This window comes from Synchiropus splendidus, chromosome 1, assembly GCF_027744825.2.
Source record: "Synchiropus splendidus isolate RoL2022-P1 chromosome 1, RoL_Sspl_1.0, whole genome shotgun sequence".
Lineage (NCBI taxonomy): Eukaryota > Metazoa > Chordata > Actinopteri > Syngnathiformes > Callionymidae > Synchiropus > Synchiropus splendidus.
The window spans coordinates 58,008,104-58,027,577 of NC_071334.1; the positions used below are offsets into that span (position 1 = coordinate 58,008,104).

General features: G+C 41.9%; 2 protein-coding genes across 2 annotated transcripts; both read left to right on the forward strand.

Moving 5' to 3' along the window:
• The first annotated feature begins 4,812 nt into the window (after positions 1-4,812).
• Positions 4,813-13,546, forward strand: LOC128748056 (golgin subfamily A member 6-like protein 22). The gene is made up of 6 exons (XM_053846450.1): positions 4,813-4,954; positions 6,292-6,426; positions 7,695-8,139; positions 9,616-9,858; positions 9,926-10,173; positions 10,851-13,546. Exons 2-6 carry the CDS (start codon positions 6,293-6,295, stop codon positions 13,006-13,008), a joined length of 3,228 nt encoding a protein of 1,075 aa, XP_053702425.1. The 5' UTR covers positions 4,813-4,954; position 6,292; the 3' UTR covers positions 13,009-13,546.
• A 1,899-nt stretch (positions 13,547-15,445) lies between these two features.
• tdgf1 (teratocarcinoma-derived growth factor 1) lies at positions 15,446-17,873 on the forward strand. Its single transcript, XM_053849866.1, has 6 exons — positions 15,446-15,706; positions 15,787-15,839; positions 16,169-16,357; positions 16,660-16,774; positions 16,856-16,965; positions 17,258-17,873. Exons 1-6 carry the CDS (start codon positions 15,690-15,692, stop codon positions 17,371-17,373), a joined length of 600 nt encoding a protein of 199 aa, XP_053705841.1. The 5' UTR covers positions 15,446-15,689; the 3' UTR covers positions 17,374-17,873.
• The last annotated feature ends 1,601 nt before the right edge of the window (positions 17,874-19,474 follow it).

Below are 19,474 nucleotides of genomic sequence, written 5' to 3' on the forward strand. Positions count from 1 at the left end.
ATTCCAGACGAGGTCATGTCAGATAATGGTCCACAATTCAAGAGTGCTGAGTTCAGGACATTTTCAGAACGTTGGGATTTTGTACACACATCCAGCCTGGGATTTCCTCAGTCAAATGGACAAAGTGAGCGAGCAATACAAACAGTAAAGAACTTACTGAAGAAAGCACAAGAGAGTCAGACCCATTGGATGGTGTGAAACTGTCCCAATTGCGTATGGGCCGGAGATTGAAAACCAGACTGCTGACATCAGCACAGCTGCTAAAGCCACAGCTGTATGAGAATGTTCACAACAGCATTAAGGAGAGGCAGCTGAAACAAAAGCAGACGATTACCACTTCTAATGGAAGGTGAGAAAGTGAGAGTAATCTCAACGGGGGGCGACTTGGATTCAGGCTCCCGAGACAGAACACTGCAGTGTGAAAGCGCCCTAAAAGTCAAAGATCACTGGGAGCCAGCATTAGTCATGAGAAGACACAGCAACAGCGACATCAGTAAAAAAAACAAAGAAGTGACTTTTCCACGATCAAGCTCTGTGGACATGGAGGATGGGTATCAGTCAACAGTACACCTGCAGATACTGATAGGCTCTTGCCATCACCTGCACAGTCACCAGTAAGAACACCAGTGAAAGAGTCTGGGAACGGAGAACAACCAATTAAAAGGTCAAGCTGTGGAAGACCAATTCGAGCACCAAAATGTTATTCTCAGTGATAAGCAGCATTATATTGAGTATATTGATTGTTTATATTGAGTGTAGTAAATCTCATTTAAAATGTTAGGGTGTACAGTTTTGAAATATGCCTGCTAGTGGAAAATTGCTTTGATAACTGTATTTCAGATTGTTTATTAGATCTGTTTAGGATCAAGTTTGACTTTGTTCAACTTTTTTTTTTTTCAAAGTACAAACTTTATAAAGAATCTGAAGGGGGAAGATATGATGTCTACGTATAACTTCTACCACTAGGGGGAGTGTGTTGACTGTGTTGTGTGGGATTTACCTGTGGAGAATTCCAGAACAAGAAAGATAAGTAAACTGACAAACAGTCGACTCTCTGCGTCTCTGTCCGTGTCAACAATACACATTACAATATCAGCAGATAAGTTGCGGATAAGTGCCACATAGCATCCAAGATGGCGGTGCGCGCATAAACAGCAGCTCCTGTCCCGTCTTGTCATCCACCCATCCCAAGAGCACATACTCTTTCTGCCTGACATTCACATTTAAGGCAACTGTTACGTTGTTGTTGGCCACACTTAGTCACATTTGAACCCAGTGGGTGAAACCGGAGTGAATATGATCAAGTGTGTGCAAACTGCAGCCTCAGTAAGTCCACCTGCTGTCCCACTGAGCTCAGTTGAATTTCACTGTCACATGACATCATTGGTATTACCAGTGCTGAAACAGCTGCTGTATCTGCTTGACTGAGTTCCGCACTGTGAGCTCGACTTCACGTCACTCTTTCAAGACTAATGAAGGGAGCCTGGAAGGTGATTACTTAGGAAATTATTAGCAAATATTGGAGTTCTTTCATGATGGCCTCCTTCATTTCTCACGGTGCCAGTGTGCACAGAAGGGAGGGGGGTGGGGTACGTTAAAAGGGTGTGCTGTGGAGTCGGGAGGTCAACAGGAATCCACAGGAGTAGGTGAGTTTTCTGGCTACTTTCAATTGTACATTTTACCAAATAATCTCTGCCCCAGACGCACGTGAGCAGAGTCAGTCCTCTGGCTCATTTGTGTATTTCATTCTGTAGCAGTTCTCTCTACATAAGTGCTGTATGGGGAATATTGTTGTATTTGTGTGGTACTTAAAACCTCTTTGTGTCTTCCATGTCTGCTTCTACAGAACAATGAGGACAGTGCTTCTTCTGCTGCTGTTGCTGCTGAGCTCAGTCAGCTCTCAGGAAACACTGGGTAATTCAGTGAATGCAGTTTTTAACTACATTGCCTTCAAAAGAGAAAACTGCGTTTGAATAGCTTTCAACTTCAACTGGAAACATACTTTGTCTGATGGAGCTCTGCTTGCAGTACCACACAATTGTGTAATTTACTATTTGATTCTGATGCTGTTTGTGTGGTAATGAAAAGCTGCCTCGTGAGCAACTGCTGGATCGCTGCAGTGTTCCTCCCACCTCGCCCTCTCCCGTTCTTTGTACCCATTTTATCAAATATAAAACCCTCAAGTCGACATGAATTGAGGAATCGACACGAAAGACACATTTTCTTGCAGAAAAGCGTGATGATCCAATGAAAACCAAGTGGAAAGGCGGGTCATGGTCAGAAATGTAAGTGAAAAGGACACTTTGATGAAAAGGTCTGATCATGATGAGACATTGCATCTTTTTATGTATCATACTTTTGGGGTTCTTTTGACCAGCTGTTGTTTGTTGTTGTTGCAGGATATTTATGGATTGTATGAATGAAATGCAGCATGTTCTGAAACGGCTCTTTGTTTTTGTTATTCCCTGTTATTCAGTGTCCTCTTGCCCGATGCACGGAAGACCAAGGTGAGCAGGTATAATAAACTCCGCCTAAGACTTGCTTATGACGGACTTTTCCTTCTGATGAGGCAGATTGACGGAGGAGTCGGCTGGATCCCAACGTGATCCACCCTGACTGTCAGACGACAACAAGACCCGTGCTTTGTCACTTTCTTAGATGGATCTTTATAATAATAACAATACTATTTCCTGCTCTGGTCGAGTCTTTTTCTACATTGAGTCTTGGACCCAAAACCCTTGCTCTCCTCAGAACCATGGAAATCAGTGACTGGAAATGATAACACTCATATATATCTATCAGGGGAGTCAGGCTGCGAATAGTGGACAGCTGACAGAGGAAATTGAAACCATCTGTAAACACCTGTGTTGGATACAGGTTGCATGTGCTATTCAGGTAAATGTCTGCATAGGTGTGTGAACTCAGCATGAGGCTCTGCACGTGTTTTCACACACAAAATTTCCCGTTTTTTTTGTTATGCAATCCTCTGGGGAATTGGGCTCCTGTTTGAACACTGTTATTTATTGACTTTGATCACGACAACGTTTCAGCTTACTGAAGTTGTCAAGAATTTGGTTTTGTTAGTTTGTATTTGTTTGCGTCTGCATGATGCACCTACACCTTTTGAAACATGAAAGAGGTTTTTTCCACAATTTTTCATGTCAATATTCTTCTTTCTTTTTCCTCTTTTTTTCGGTATGAGTCACATATGATTGGTCAAACTGCGAGTCTACACTGAGCAAAGAAACAGATCATCTGCAAGACTCTTCCACCTGTGATCTCAGACTACGGAGGCCTATAGAGGACAAAATACAAGTCTGATATTAGATGGATTCATGAACTTTAAAAAAGCTAGTAGCTTGTGGTTCTTAAATATGTCAACATGTAACAGTCAGCTCACATCACATCTGTCAAGATCATCCAAACCTTCTATACATATTTTCAATATATTCAATTTAAATGTCCCAATTATTTATAAAACTTTGATGACTATGATCATACGTTTTATGTCAAATTTAACCACTGTGTAGCTAATAAATTTTATCTAATTGTAATCTAACCATCTAAACCATGAAAAAGTTTAATTATATGCAAAATGTGAAGTTATGGTCAATCAGAAATACTTTCTTTGTCAGTGACAAATTTGCTCTCTGCCGCTTCTCTGCAGTCCTTCAACACAAGATCATTCTTTCAGTGTCTGCTTGGGACAGAGAAGAGGCTTTAACAGTGTGGGGTGCAGGTAAGTTCACTGTTGGTTGACTTTGAAATAACTGCCATTTACATAGCGTCTAATTTGAACAAATTTTCCCAAAATTACACAAATGCACATACATACATTTAGGAAGATTTGCTACCATGTTGCTGGAGTGCACACACACCGGCAGATACTTGGTTTGGATGCAGCCAGGCAGCTTGTTAATGTGATCTGCCCCAGATTCTGGCGGCAGCACGGATCACAGGATCTGTTTACAGGTGAAGAGTTAACAAGCTGATCGAAGCAGGGAAGTAGAAGCCTGCAACTGAAAATGCTCAAAAGTCAAGTGTTGCTCTTACCAGTGCTCATGATTTGGCAGGAAGCAAGCACCACTCCAAAGCTTTGCACTCAAATAAACTGATGCATGTTTTTTTTGTTGTTGTTGTTGTTCCAGTGGCATTGTGTCAAACAGAGTTGTGACCGAGACCAGTGATGAAGTGAGACCAAGACCAGGACCGGGACCAAACTGAATAAACTACTAGTTTGTTCCAATGATAACGGTTTAATCCTTAATTTATTTAGAAAATACAACAACCATTTCTTTTGCAGTAAGAAATGAATGTGCGTCTATATAACTTGTGAACTTGTGCATCTGTATTCAGTTTGGTGTCGCCCCTCATTGGTCTTAGTCATGAGTAAGTCTCTCTTTTTTTTGCTTGGAACTTTATTCACCAAGTTCTTTTTTTTTGATTGGAGTCTGTGCTTGTAGGTATTTGACAGCATGTTGCTAGATGGTGTTGAGAGTCCTTTGGAGAGTCGATAAAATTTCCACATGTCTGATTCGCTGGAAGCTAAAGGAAGAAACAGTAATCTGGGGGAGGAGCTCAGACTTTGAATTCATACACATCATATGGAGGCCGTGTGGGGTGAACCCCCGGAATGCTGCTGTCGCCATGAAACCACCATGTTGTTTCTTCCACCTCGTATTTGCCATTTTCATTCATTTGTTGTCAGTATTTAGACTGCCTCCTCTCGAATGGCACCCGACTAAATATAGAGCTGTGAGCGTAGGAAGTAAAAATAACAGGCAGGGAAGCCTGCTGCCACCAGAGCAAATACACGAGACTGAGAGCGAGAGACAGAGAGAGCTGGTCAAAGTAACGACATAAACAAGCAGGCATGACTCAAAACAGCTAATTGACTTTCCAGGCAGAATCCATTGTGTTGCTGGATACAGCAGGACGTCTAGACAGACATCAGGTGAGGCTGCTCCTTCCCATGCGGATTCTAACTGTATGATGACATACAACTCAGAATCTACTAAATGATTTTAAGTGAGGGTGAGGTCTCAGAATAGTGGGACTCCACAACAGAAAAGCTTGTGCTTACCAAAAGTTTAGTCAGAGAACCTATTCCAATATATTTTGATGACTCATCAGATGCTGTAGATGACATGATAACAAAATAACACCCAACTATTTGTGTCCAGTTTTGTGTCTAGTAATTCCTGAATTCCTTTTTTTATTGGATGTTGACACGAGATGTCTGTTTTTACTCTCATTTGATGCTGCACTGTGATGGCGTGCCAGTACTGAAGTGTGACTCTGAGAGAGGACATGGGGGCAACAATGCGTTGGTTACGTATGATGGAAACAAAGGTCGCTTCACACACCTGCTGAGAAAATACTGCCTCTGACGTGTATGACACGACACCATTTTAAAAATGGCTTCAGGAACTTATTCACAAGACTCACTATGTTGTCTATATTCCATGTAGTTTTTAAATCACATTTGACATGTGTAGACGAGGCCTGAGCTCACTTCCTAAATATAAAACAGTTATTCAAATGAGCTCACAGAGGAGAGAAGCTGCAAAGCCCCCCTAAATTTGTCCCCCAGACAGTGATTAAATGATGTGACCTCTGCACCCTGAAAGTTTCTAGGCATTTACATGGCAAGGCGTGTGACGTTTCTGTCCACTAATGTTGGATATGAACCCATCACAGAGGTTCTGTCCGTGTATGTATGTATTGGCCAAGCATTATTTGTCCGGTCGCACATTTAACACGGAAAAAATCATACATTATTTGAGTTGCCAGATATAGCTTATCATTTTGTCATATTACTTTGAGTCCCTTCATTTCTCTCGTGTATGAAGTAGAGGTTAGGTCAGTTATAGGGTCTCCACTCACACTGATTATCAACAATTAAAACCTAGAAACTCTGCCAAAAATGGTATCACGAGAACAGCTACAATAATAATACTTTAGTTATTGTCATTTTATTTTAAATACACTTAAAAGATGCAGAAATTCTAAGAATGTCCACTATCAGACTGTGAACTTGTGACACTTCATGGCAGACGACATCAGATCTCCTTTTCATTTGAGATTGTGAAAGAGGTTTTATTAATAAAATGAGCTGTCGACACTCGTGACACTTCATGGCAGACGACATCAGATCTCCTTTTCATTTGAGATTGTGAAAGAGGTTTTATTAATAAAATGAGCTGTTGACACAGTGAGGCAATCCATCTCACTTGTTTGACCAGGATAACCATTGCAGCTCATTGTGTTTGTGTTTCTCTGGAGCGACAGGATGCTGTCAAAGAAAGAAGAGAAGAGGTCGTTCGGTAACGGGCGGCTGAGAGACCAGTGGGAGAAGCGGGTGCAGAGCGTCGCCGACCAGTGCAAACAGGAGGAAGAATGGAAGGAGAAGAGCTCTCTGAAATTGTGAGTGGCATTTAAGTTATTATTTCAGAAACAACCTAGGTCTGATTCCGTTGTCAAATACCTTGAGAGTTTTGCAGGAGTTTTATTTTGTTTATTGATCAGATCGCAGGCATCGATGTCTGTGTCATTCACTTGCCAATGAATATCAAAAGGTTCCCACTGAATAAATTGAATGGATCTTTAGAACGTAGTGTGATGATGTTGGGGAGCTGTTGGCTCCATTGTACAAAGACATAGAGTTATCACAGAGAGGGCGGGGTAGGGGGGAAAGAAGTTCTGCCCTTTCATGTTGACAAAAAAGCATTTGAGATGGTTTGTGCATACAGTCAAGAAGCCCCTTTGAAATTTAGATTTGAGGTGTCCTGGGCTTGTCATACAGGGAGGTGGGGTCGTACTATGGTGGTACACACCATAGAGATTATGTCTCAGTTATCTGTACCTCTACGGATCCTGCAAAATGTTTCTTCTACAAAATAAATCTATCCATCATTTCTTTGATGAAGATCAATTGGACTTAAATCAAAGACATTGGGCGGATATTTTTCTTTCTTGATTCTGTTTCTGACAAATTCTAATTCCTCTCTCAATCCTTAACCCTCAACCTTAGCCCTAAAAGTGTTGTCTAAGTGTGACTGAGGACTGGAAAACCCCTTAACTGCAGATACGTCCTCAGACATTGGGGGGGCAGCATTGCACAAAAGTGGTGTTCAGTAAACTGCATTGAAGCCTCATAGTGATGGTTGAGTCGGCTGCACTTCATACTTGAGACCATGGACAACAAACATGATCAAATAAAGAGAATACGTGTGAGACATGGGTTGGAAAGTCAAAATCATTTGTGTTGAGCCGCTTCTGTTTGTTCACCACCCGACTGGGCAGAGAGCCGTTCAGTGAGATGTTTTTTCGTATTTGAAATACACATTCTATTATATTCCGTTGTCTATTTGAAGTGAAAGTCATTGTTAAGGCTGCTCTCTGCGGTGCTTAAGGTTGAGGATTAAGGAAGCAATTGAAATTTGCCTAAAACAAAAGCTTTACATGTTTGAGAACCCTGATCACAAGCTGAACCTCACATTGGTAAATTTGGACGGCAGATAACCGGTGCAGCCCATTTTGGGTTGAAAGCAGTTAACAATATTATTCCATATCTATATATGTCCTTTGTTCCACGCTTGTTTCGATTTTATCTAAACAGTGGTGATCTTGATGTTGGAACCCGAAACCCACAGTTCCATGGTAATACATATATCCCATTTTGACTCTTCCAGACTTTTCTCCAAGTGGAGCTATCACTTGGACTTGGTTGCAAATGGAGACAAGTCAAATAGCGAAATGTCTGACTTCCGAAAGGTCACCACTTCAGAGGACGCAGAGAAAAGCAAACCTAAAATCAAATTCAAAATTGTCCCACCTCCTCCACCAAAACCCAAAAATGAGCCTCCACCGAAGCCTCCCCCCAAGAGGGAACCGTCGCCGAAACTGCAGAGGAAAAGACGCAAAGTGGAGGTGGACGTGTTCAAGCTCTGCTGGAGAGATTCCTGGATGAGCCTGAAGCCTCCCAAGTATCTATTTTTAAAAGCCAAAGAGTTGAAATCCAGAATGGCTGGGTTTACTGCCATAGAGCTGACCAACAACAGCAAGTATAAACCTCAAGGATGCAATTCAGAGGCTGAATGGACGGGGAATGACTGTTGGAGAAGCTCTTGGAAACAGGTATATATGGACAAACTCAAGGCAAATAAGCCAGACGTAGTTGTATATGATTCGCAGGAACAGTTTAATCTATATTCTTGATCAAACACAGTCAGTATAGACTGACATTAAAATTAGATAGGGGTTTACTCCAAACTCCTCAGGACACGTTCTTTGCATCCTGTTGGATGGTTTAGTGCTTAGTCCACAGGAATCACTGGATTCCCATGTGAGGGACCTGAGAGTCAGCTAACCACCGGTATGAGGAGTCAGTGGTGTTGACGTGCAGACAAAGTTGTGTGAACAATGACTTGATGTAAACCCAAGGTATAGACGGACTGCCATCACAGAGGTGAGAATATGTGCTGACCCCCTAAACAAACAGCTGAGAGCTATGTGCAGATTTTCCCAGGCAAGACAAAGTTTCCAGGTTTTCCAGTTTGAGAATGATGCACTCCACTCTGACAATGCAGCTGTGGGAACTATAATAGTGAGTTTGAGAGCAACCATGGAGCATTTTAATGACTCACATTGTTTGGATGAAAAAAAAAAATCTCATTATTTTATATATTTATTCCAATTTTGTGTTCATATAAACTTGTGAGGACACAAATGAGACAGCAGTCTGACATCAGTTATACTGAAATGTGTGCACATCATTTTAGTTAAAATGTATTGCACCAACCTTTCAGTGCTTGAATTTTGACATAACTACCTCTATAAAAAAACCTTTCTAGAGCGGACTCTGTGCGACTTTAGAGCTGTCAACGGCGATAAAGAATGAGAAAGACAGTGTGAGCTCTACGAAACTCAGAGGACTATTCATCAGAACAAACTCCAGAGCGTGAGAGGAATCACCTTACAGGTTAAATAAAGACTGAGATTTAGTCTGGGTCATATGTGAGTTATCTTGGCATGCAATAACGCGTGTCTCCTTTTAGTCTTCACAGTGAGGTTATTTCAGCTGTGTAATTGTTTTCATGCTCTAAGTAGCTGCGAGTAAGCTAATAGTGGCCATTAGCTACCATTTCTTCATATCTTCATCAATAATTAAATGTGTATTTAACAGTGCAGGGACATACATGTTGAGTGAAACAAAGGAGGACAGAATAGAAAGTGAATTATTCGTGTGAACGTTTGAGATTATGTGCAATAGCAAGTTTCAGTTTGGGTCAGTGAGCTGGTGAATCCAAGATTCCTTGCTCTCGATGGCGTTGGTTTGTCTGTCTGCGTTCAAAATAACCTCAACTATCTCAAATTATTAACAAAAGTTACGGATGGATTTGATGACATTTCCAGGAAGTGGAAATGGGACAAGGAATGTACTGTATGTACTATAAATGATTCAACAATGCGATCAACAAATCATCCGGATCATCGTGAGGGTCTAGGGAATTAAAATAAAAAAGATTCTTTATTTGGCTCTTTCAGTAATGTGGTTAAAACAAATTGTTCTTTCACACATTAATTCTAAAATATCACCCGACTGTGTTTCAGGTCTATGTTCCACAACAGCCCACATGTTTGGACAGGCAGCACTTTGAATGGGAGGTTTTATATGACAGAAAGGCATTTTGCAAAATTCAAGTTGAAGAATACCAACTTCCCGTCTGGGCTGGAACTTGGAAGATCATGAACTTCCCCTTCAGGCAGCAGAAGAAGGACTGGGATCGTGTTTGGCCGGATTGTCCACAAAACCCTAGCGACAAGTTTGAGAAAGTCCAGCGACTGATGGATGAGGTTATGTCCGCACAGTTTTGTGAAATGTAATGAATGTGAATCATCACTTTCTTCTCATCTGAACTAGGACGAGGAGTGGGAGGAATGGGACGTCTGGGAGGGCTGGGACGATTCATGGAAGCTTTTCAAAGTGGACTTTGAAGACACAGAGGACAACTACACAGATTCTCAGACTGACAAAGAGACGGTGTGCATCAATGACGTATTCCATCCAGGATGGAGTGAAGCCTGGCAGATCTCTGCTGCCCCCCTGGAGGAAGCTGAGGAGAGGAGGAAGAGCTGGACGTCTTGCTGGGGCTACAGCCAGCAGATACGGTGAGTGTCACTGTCAGCAAAGCAAAAACTAGCTCAGCAGAAGTAGCTGAGGCTGATGTGAAATTCAATGTCAGTGAGTTAGTCATTGTGTTTTATGCAACACTGATGCCTCACTACACTGCTTTCACATATATAACTCAATTACTGATTCAAAACAATGCTGGAGGTGACTGAGTTTATTCTCTAGGGAAATAAAAACTAAAAACAAATGGCAGTGACAAATTTTAAATTTAATTTCATTATTACTTTCTTCAACTGTGACTTTGTCAAGCTGAATATACTGATGCATTATGCGTCAAATGAATACAAACAATGTATTTGTTACACTTTATGATATAAAAAAGATTTTTATTGAGGATTATTCACCTTTATTGTCTTATAAGTTACTGCCAATCGCTGCTTATGTTACACTTACAATTACAAACCTCTGTGTTTTTGGTTGAACGACGTTGCGGACTTATTTCATATGTGTTTGCTGCCACCTTCTGGATGGAAGGGCAAACGACTGTTGTAACTCTTCACATTCATTCGTTACTAAAATAGCTTGTTTTATTCTGGGAAAAAAAGGCGTATTGTGCTACATAGTGTAATTTTCCACATTCAAAATTAGATGAGAAATTATGAATTAATGGCACAAATGTTGTGATTAGTGTATCATTTTGTCTGTATAATTTCAGGTGGCAGTCACCTTCACTGGAGTCTCACCATCGCCATAGCAACATGCTAACAAAGAGGCGAGAAACCAAAAACCTGCTCCTCACATGGGAACTGGAGGAGGTGGTAGACACGTCAGAGTGGGAGGAGTCATGGAAGACTCTGAAAGGATGGATTCAACCCGAGGAAGAGCACCTGGATGAGAGTGGGGAAGAGGAGGAGACAGATGAGCTTCTGAGTAATGTGGGAGAGGAAGATGAAGGAGTAGACAATGAAGAGGTAGATGAGGGATTAGATGAGGATGTAGAAGAGGAGGATGAAAAGGAGGAGGAGGATCATATGAGGAAATTGATTGTAAAGGATGATGCGATGAAAAAGGAGGAAGAGGATGAAGGAGTTGAGGAGGAAGGAAGTGCTGGTAGTGGGGATGATGATGAGGAACAAGCAGATGATGACGAAAGTACTAATAGTGCGGGTGAAGGAGTGAAAGAAGCAGGAGAGGAGGATGAGGGAGAAGAAGGCAGCGGTGAGGACACTGAAGAAGAGGAATGGAACTGTCAAACGGAGCAGATGAAGGAAACTCTCTCAACAGAAGAGGGTGAATTTCTTGTTGGTCAAGAAAATAAGAATGAAGCGGAAGAAGGTGAAGAGGAAGATGATGAGGAAGATGAAGAAAGCGATGAGGAAGCAGAGGAGGAGGCTGATGAGGAACATAGAGGTGATCTAGTTATAGCTAAAGCAGAGCAGAGTCAAGAGGAGCAGCAGGAAGAGAGCGAAGGGAATGAAGAGGAGGAGGAGGTTGAGGAGGAGGACAGCGAGGAGAAAGAAATAGAGAACACATTAACCAAAGGTGTGAGTGAGGAAGAAGAGGAGAAGCATCTGGAGATGGATGAAGAGGACGAAACAAATGAGGAGGAAAAGCAGAAAGAAGAAGAGGAGGAAAAAGTCAAGGACACGGAAGGGGAAGAGGATACTGAAGATGAATGGGAAGAGGCAACAGATGTACCAATGTGGGAACTAGAGAAAATGGAAGAGAGAAGGAAGAAGAAAGAAAATATGGAGGAAGAGGAGGAGGAGGAAGAGAAAGAAAATATGCAGGAAGAAGAAGAGGAAGAGGAAGAGAATAATAAACATAACTCAAGTGAAAAAACAGAAATGTGTGGGGATGAAGATGAAGATGAAACTTTGAGAAAACAGTGGAAGAATGATCAGTTAGGGGAGGAGACTCTGACAGATGTGGGAGATGTAAATGAGGAGGAAGATGAAGTAGAGGAAGATGTGTGGAATAAAGTAGACAGTGGGGAAAAACAGAAAAATGTGATGGATAATCATGAAGGTGCAGAAGATGAGAACGGAGGTGAAGACGAGGAAGATAATGAGGAAGAGGAGAATGATGATGATGATGAGGAGGAGAGTGAAGAAGAGGACAAAGAGTCTCACTCTGAGCAAAAGGTCGACAAAGAGAATGAAGTGGCAAAAGTAGGAAGTGAAGATGAAAATGAAGAAGCAAATGAGGAACGTGAAGATGATGAAAGCAAACCAACAGGAGAAGATCATGATCCAGAGCTTGAGGAAAGTGATCATGAACAGGAAGAAGCAGATGAGGAGAAAGAGGAAACGCTGGAGGAGGAGAAGGAGAAGCAGAATGAGGAGGAAGAGGAGGTAACAGAGGAGGAGGGGGAGGAGACCCTTGGAACTAACAGTAGAGCAGAAGAAGTTCAGAAAGAGGAGCAAGTAGTGGTGAACTCTGTGGAAGTAGAGTCACCAGGAAAGCTGGAACTTGATGTGGATCAGGAAAAGGCAAAAAATAAATCGACAAGAGCAAAAAAGAAGAAGCTGGATGCTCCGTTTCACCTGCAGTTCCACAAGCTCCACACCTCCTTCTCCACATGGAAGCAGTCGTGGATGGTGACAGTTCCTCACAGAGTGGGGGATGTGGCTGAGGAAGAGGAGGATGAGGAGGATGAGATTGGAGAGGAGTGGCGAGGGTGGAAAGACTCCTGGAGAATATGTCGGCGGCGGAAAACCGAAGAGGATGAGGTGGTCTGCTTCTCCACTGAGCACCGAAGTCAAAGACGAGTGATGATGGAGGGAGACGACAGGTGGAGGAAGGAGTGGAGGAACAGCTGGAAGATAAGTGCAGCTGCAGAGACAGGACAGGACACTTGTGAAGAAGAGTGATGGCTGCATTTCCATCTGTTCGTGTTCTCAATGAGATGAAGAATGACGCTTTCAATGGCGAGCGGAGCAGTGAGAAGGTTTGAACCTGGACTCAAAAATGTGTGGAAGTGCTGCCCACCTTGAGACTTGATGTGCACCATGAAGTCAACTCGGGATCTTAACTTACCATCCTGAAAATGGATTTTTAACACGCTATCTTGTCTTCCATTTAGTAACCCTCCCTGGTGTGACATGTTGTGTGACAAGTTCACTTCAATGCCTGTTTTGTGGAAGCACTTTATGATCTTAATGGTGCTGGATGATAGCAATAAAGTTGCGATCAAAACTGTCTATTTTGGCACATTAAACAATCAAAGTTTGACTATTGATAATTCTGAGCAACTCGCTGCACATTGATGTTCTTTATGTTTCATAAATGCAAAAGACATGAGTCTTAACAGTGTTTCCGAACAGTTGTGTGTGTGTTTGTGTGTTTGTCATTGCATTGTTTTTATAATGGATCATATGGCCGTAAAACCCTTTCTCTTATAGAACTTCAGCAGGAAATATGCAATACAAACGCAAGTATGTGTTTCTATGTCTGTGTGTGGTTCATCGTGTATGTATGAACAATGCCTGATGAATAAAGATCGATGGATTGATTATGATCTGGAGGATTTGCTGGATCACCATCATGGGTTTTGATGAATTATTATTGAATACTTAAAGCCTGTGTCAAACTCAAGGCCTGGGGGCCAAATCCATTCCGCCAAGCCATTCTTTGTGGCCAGCAGCTTGAAATGGAAATGGTAGCTTAAATGCTAATTTAAAGTAGCCAAGCTCTGACATTTTTTGGTGCAGTCAGCGACTAATCTGAAAAATTCCACACAATGAGAAGAAGAAATGAGGAGGGATAAAAAATGACGTACAGCCTGTTTAGGCAGATGGATGTTTAAAATGACAGTCGTATAGTTGAGTTGTAGAATATGCTAAGCATGAACAGTGCGGCACATTATTTAAGGTTTATTATCATTAAAGGACACACTAATTTAAATATCTCTCTACAGAAAAGAGGCTGCCGTGACATTTGAATCCAGTTGTGAATTTCCGCCCAGCGCAGAGCTCCTCCCTGAGGATGTCAGTGTGTGTGCGTGAGCAACCACTAGCTGGGCCACAGAGTTTCGCTCGTGTCTGCTTCATTACGAAATGACAAACCTGTGATTCCTCTTGTCCTCCGAGTCCTCCAACAGAGAGCTCTGCTTTCACATGCAGATTGAATATGCTGGAGTTCAGATCAGGTTCCTCCTCCCACCGCTGACACCCTGCTGCGTATTAGCATGAGAGCAGACTGCATTGTGATGCTGTGCAGATTACAAAATAGCCATTTCCACCTCTGACTGTCTCACAGCGCTCAAAGCAGAGTCACATTAGCAAGAGCTGGGTGGGGGGTTGTGGAGGGGATGGGGATTTACAGAACAGAAAAGTGGGAAGGGAATGATGGATTGTCAATCAGAAATCTTTTTTTTTATTTTGCTGAGTTTTCCAAAGAAAATATCCACCCTCTTTATATAACATACGGTCAATATCCTATTTCAAGCAGACGAGAAGTGCCTACATCTCAATAATCTACCACTGTTACTCTACTACTACAACAATCTCATTCAGTTGTTTGACAAGAGATGACACTTCTGTTGATGTTCCTAGTATTGTACTATAGCTAGAGTAAAAACATTTACATATTGTTGAATAATTTCCATAAGCGTGAATCTAAAACATCTGCATGCAACTGGTGTGTGAATCCACTTTAGAAAAGATGCACTAGCGTTTAAGTGGTTTGTATTCTGCTCCTCAGAAGGACTTGGTTGGCTTTCCAAGGAGTGGCACAGCGATTACCATGTCAATGCATGGCTCAACGGTCGAGGCAGCCCATACATGTGTAAAGGTTGAAGGGAGGCCACCACTATTAAGACAGTTTCTAACAGCTAAAACGGCTTGTCAACATCACCAAGTCAACATTCCAGGCTTTGAGATTTAATGTAAAACCCATTTCTTATAAATGTTTATAAATGTTTTTCAATTTAACTCAAAAGGTCTAGAGTTGACATCTCGATTAAACAATTACGTTTAATATTTAGATTAGGGCATCTGAATGATATTAAATATATATAAACGTTGAATTGCACGTCACAAATATTGGCAAATACTGCAGCAAAATCAGGTGTATCTTTATTTTTACAGGCTGCCCATATCTGTGCCCCCCCTGAAGAATCACTTCACTTTCACATTTTTGCTCCGATAGATTTCCTTTTCTTAAATACATCGACATTTTGTCGAGCATCGCTTAACTTGATGGCGTTTTGGAAATCCTCAAATTCGCGTGTATATTCAGCCGCAGACAGAAAGCGATTCGCGGTGGGCGGGACTTCCGGTGCCAGCAGGCCTGGATGAGAGTCACCTGAGCGCCAGTGAAACACACGTCGGGGCACCGAGAGAGACGCAGCTCAGGAGACCAAACTGGTTCTTAATCCACATCCCAGTCCTTCTTTTAAACCACCGAGATCTTTCCACGCTCAGACCCAAAAATGAGGGAGTGGGACGCAACGTCTTGAACTTTTAACTTGGATTTTATTTTGTTGTGAACTTAGAAAACATCCGAATTTTGGACTGTATTTTTGTTTGTTTTGTTCGTGTGGGTTATCACAATGAAGGGCATGTTCAGGTAAGGTCGGCTGAAAATACGATCTAATGAAAAAGAAAGGTTAATTAAATGTACAGTGTGAAATGCGTTGATGCTTGCAGGGTGTTCGTGTGGGCTGCGATCCACCTCTCTGTTGCAGCTCTGCCAACGGCTGGTCAGTAACCTTCCAATATTTTCCTTGTATGATATTTATATGCCCTTTTAACGTTCAAATAAGCCGATCCACAAGAACAGCAGTTTGTTTATTTCAACATATAAATCTCGGCTAAACTTGCTCGCGGCCATTTTGATTGTATACATCGCACCACAGCATATCGAATTCATGAAGTCACGAAATAAAACAACTCAGCTTTACACTTAACCAGGTTTTAGTTTTTATATTTCTGATATAATTAATTGGTTAATCTTTTTAATGGTCTTTCTGAACAGAATAACTGCCATGGTTATTTTATTTTAATGAGACTTATTTACTTTTATTTTCAGGCTGTGAAGGAGAAGACTGTAACAAGACTCAGCTTGCAGCTTCACCATCATCTCCTGCTTCAGCGCTGAAATCCCAGCAAGCTTCAAAAGAGTTTTTGGACCAGTTTGCCCAAGTCAACTCTCCGAACAGCGGTGATCGCAAACACAGAGATGCCAGTGCTGTCTTGCCTTTCATCGGCCTCACAGCCAGTAAGTTGAAGTCCGGACTGTTCACGCTGTGACAGGGACGGGTCAGCTGACCCGCCGTCTTTGTGTTGTTTTTCTGTGACTTTCTGTGTTTGTTGTGATCCTTGGTGTTTGTGTGCTGATGGAAAGCAGAGGCAGGACAAGAATGTGCTGCCAGATGGAGGTTCTGGTTAACGTCACAGATACAGAGGGAGGGGGGGGCTCTGAGGGCACCGCAGTGACAGGACTGTGAAGACAACTGTTTCAATGTTCTAGTCATTTACTTCCTCTGAAGCGACGTTCTTAAGTTTTCTCTCTTCCCACAGGTGCGGAGCAGAGTCGCACTTGCTGCAAGAACGGAGGAACGTGTATCCTGGGCAGCTTTTGTGCGTGTCCGCCGCACTTCACTGGCAGAAGCTGCGAGTACGACCAGCGTGTCAGGTAGTGACGCGTCCTTATTTTGCCTTGTCTAAACAGTCAACTCCTATTGTTAATATGTGTTGGGGCATTTCTTTTCTATAGGAGCTGTGGACTGATTCCTCACGGCGAGTGGGTCCGGAAGGGATGCTCTTACTGTCGCTGTGGTTATGGCGCCCTCCACTGCTTCCCCCATGTTTTCCATAAAGACTGCGGTACGATTCTTCGTAGTTTTCCACTCCATTCATTCATTAAAGCGCCCACTGGAAAAGTCTTCTGTTATTTACATATTGGAGCACCTCTCTCTTTGTTTACACCCACAAAAGTTTTTGTTGTCACTGGTCCCCCCTGAGCGTGAGCACGCCCCCCTCATTAACAGATCAATGCATTTATTCAGATAATGCATGCACATTCCTACAACACAGCACATGCAGCATCTGAATGTCCTTGGCAATGTTGTTTTCCAAGAAGGAAGAGTTAAGAGTTTGCCTTTTCTCTGGTTTGCAGATGAGAACGGAGAGGTGCAGTGGTATCGGTCCTCTGCGGTCGGAACTCTTCACAGCACCGTGCTCCGACGCCCGTCCCTCCTCACGCTTGTGCTGCTGCTTCTTTTCTGCTGGTGATTTTGCGACTTCAAGTTGGACACAACAAAATCACAGCTGAATCGATGGTGATGGAGGACATGTTGAAAGGATGCCAGAGACTCACTGGAGTCTTCACCTACAAATGACGTTTATATATATATTCTTCCAGTGGAAGTGTACGTTGTATATTGTAAGATCTAAAAGTTGTACATAAGATTTCTATGGATGTTTTTCTTGTACATTTTTGAGACATGAATTTTAGCGACCATTTTTTTGTGGAGAAAGTTGCCTTTTTTTCTCTCCCTCTCTTTGCTGTGTCCTCTTTCTGCACAGAAAGTCAGCTTCTTGCTCGTGTGTGTTTCAAACACAGTATAAAAAATGTGTTGTGAGTCTAAAATGGTTCTTTCATTTCAGTCTTTCAGTGAGAGTTTTTCTTTCCCCCTCTTAACTCCAGGTACGTTGAGGAGCTGTAAATAGATTATCTTATCTTGAACAAACACGCCGGTCTGCTGAGCGCTAGCAGCATTTAATTGGATGTTCACAATTATCACAAGTCCTGCTCGGGTATTGGTCAGACACTAATGCTCTTACCAAGTTTAATGTTGGGATTGTAAACCATTTATTGAAGAATGTGACTGAATGGACACCTTTTGCTCCTTTGGATAGTAAAAACTGCTCTGCTAATGTTGGGACTGTGTTAGATTCAACGCTCAGATGAAAACGGCTCTATACAAACAACAAACCTACTGACCATTATGTTGATGAAGTGACCATTTGGGCCCCTGAAGGAAGAAACAAAGGCTTGTTTGTCCTTTCAAAATGCTGAGATATGCAAATATGTCACAACACATAGCAAAAGATATCATTTATTACGCATTGCAGTTCTATTAAACTACTACCCAACTAAACACAAAGTTGCACCACAAGTTAGATTTGAAGTTTTGAAATACCACTCTGCAGCCATGTCAGTCCCATCATGCATCGCAACAGTAAGCAGTTCTGGAATTGGTATTTCTGAATAAACATGGACTGTTTCAAATATTCAATGTTTGGCCCAACAAGTGTTATTTATAATTTGATTTTCAAAGTGCCAATTTTTTTTTTTTTTCAGTCAACTAACTTAGAGATTCTAGAGTTCGGGACAGGTAAATAAATATTTGTGTGAGTAAAGAGTATTGCAGTACTTGCAATTCTGTTGAGTTTATAATTGCTGTGTTGGTCTTTTTAAGTTTTTATTGAAGACAGAGCTGAGCTAAAGGGATGTGCTTGCTACAGTTGGGGAGAGACAGATGACTATATATTTATAATATAGCTCAAAGGAGATAGTGTTGCAGGTCTAAACTGAGGACCATGGTTCCCAGCCTGGCCCGGTTCTGAGATAAAAGATAAATCTCTTTTGATAGGTTTCTGTGGTCATGAGCTTTGGGTAATAACTAGAGAACAAGATCATGAGGGGTAGAATGAATTTTTGTGGTGTGGTGTCTGGGCTCACCTTTGGAGAGAGCAGCTCAAGGAAGAGACGTGGTGTTCTCTCTGATGGGTCTGAAAAGATGAAACCAAATAGCTCGCTTTGAAAAAGACAATTCTAATGCCGCAGATCTCTTCAGCCTTATCAGGGTTCATTTTCACACTTGTAGGAAACCGCAAGCAGAACATATTACAAGTTGTACAGTAGCTCCACTGAAAAGAAGCTGACATGAGGCCAGCAGACGAAGCTTCCAGCAGTCGAACAAGAAGCTACTTGCTGCTTTAAAGGTTATGCTCCAGTGTAAAATGTCAGGTTTTCCACATGCAATTATTGTATCATGCTGTGCTCACATCCCGCCTGAGGAAGTGCAGCCTTTTCTTGGCACTCCAGAACCACAATCTTCATTTTCCATTCTTACTTTATTTCCATGTTCAAGAGGAATTGTTGGTGATTCTGTTTTTTTTATTTTGTATTTCAGCTTCTGGAGGAAAAAGGAGAACGTCCAATTTGTTTTTTAAAAATCCCACTGTCATCTGTCTCTTTCAACTCCATATAAAGCAGGTGAGTAAAGAAGTCAATGAAACTATTATTTCAACTACTAACACGCATTGTCAAGGTCCCGACTGAAGAAGAATACGCTTAGAAAACAAAATTGGTTAGTGCTGTTCACAT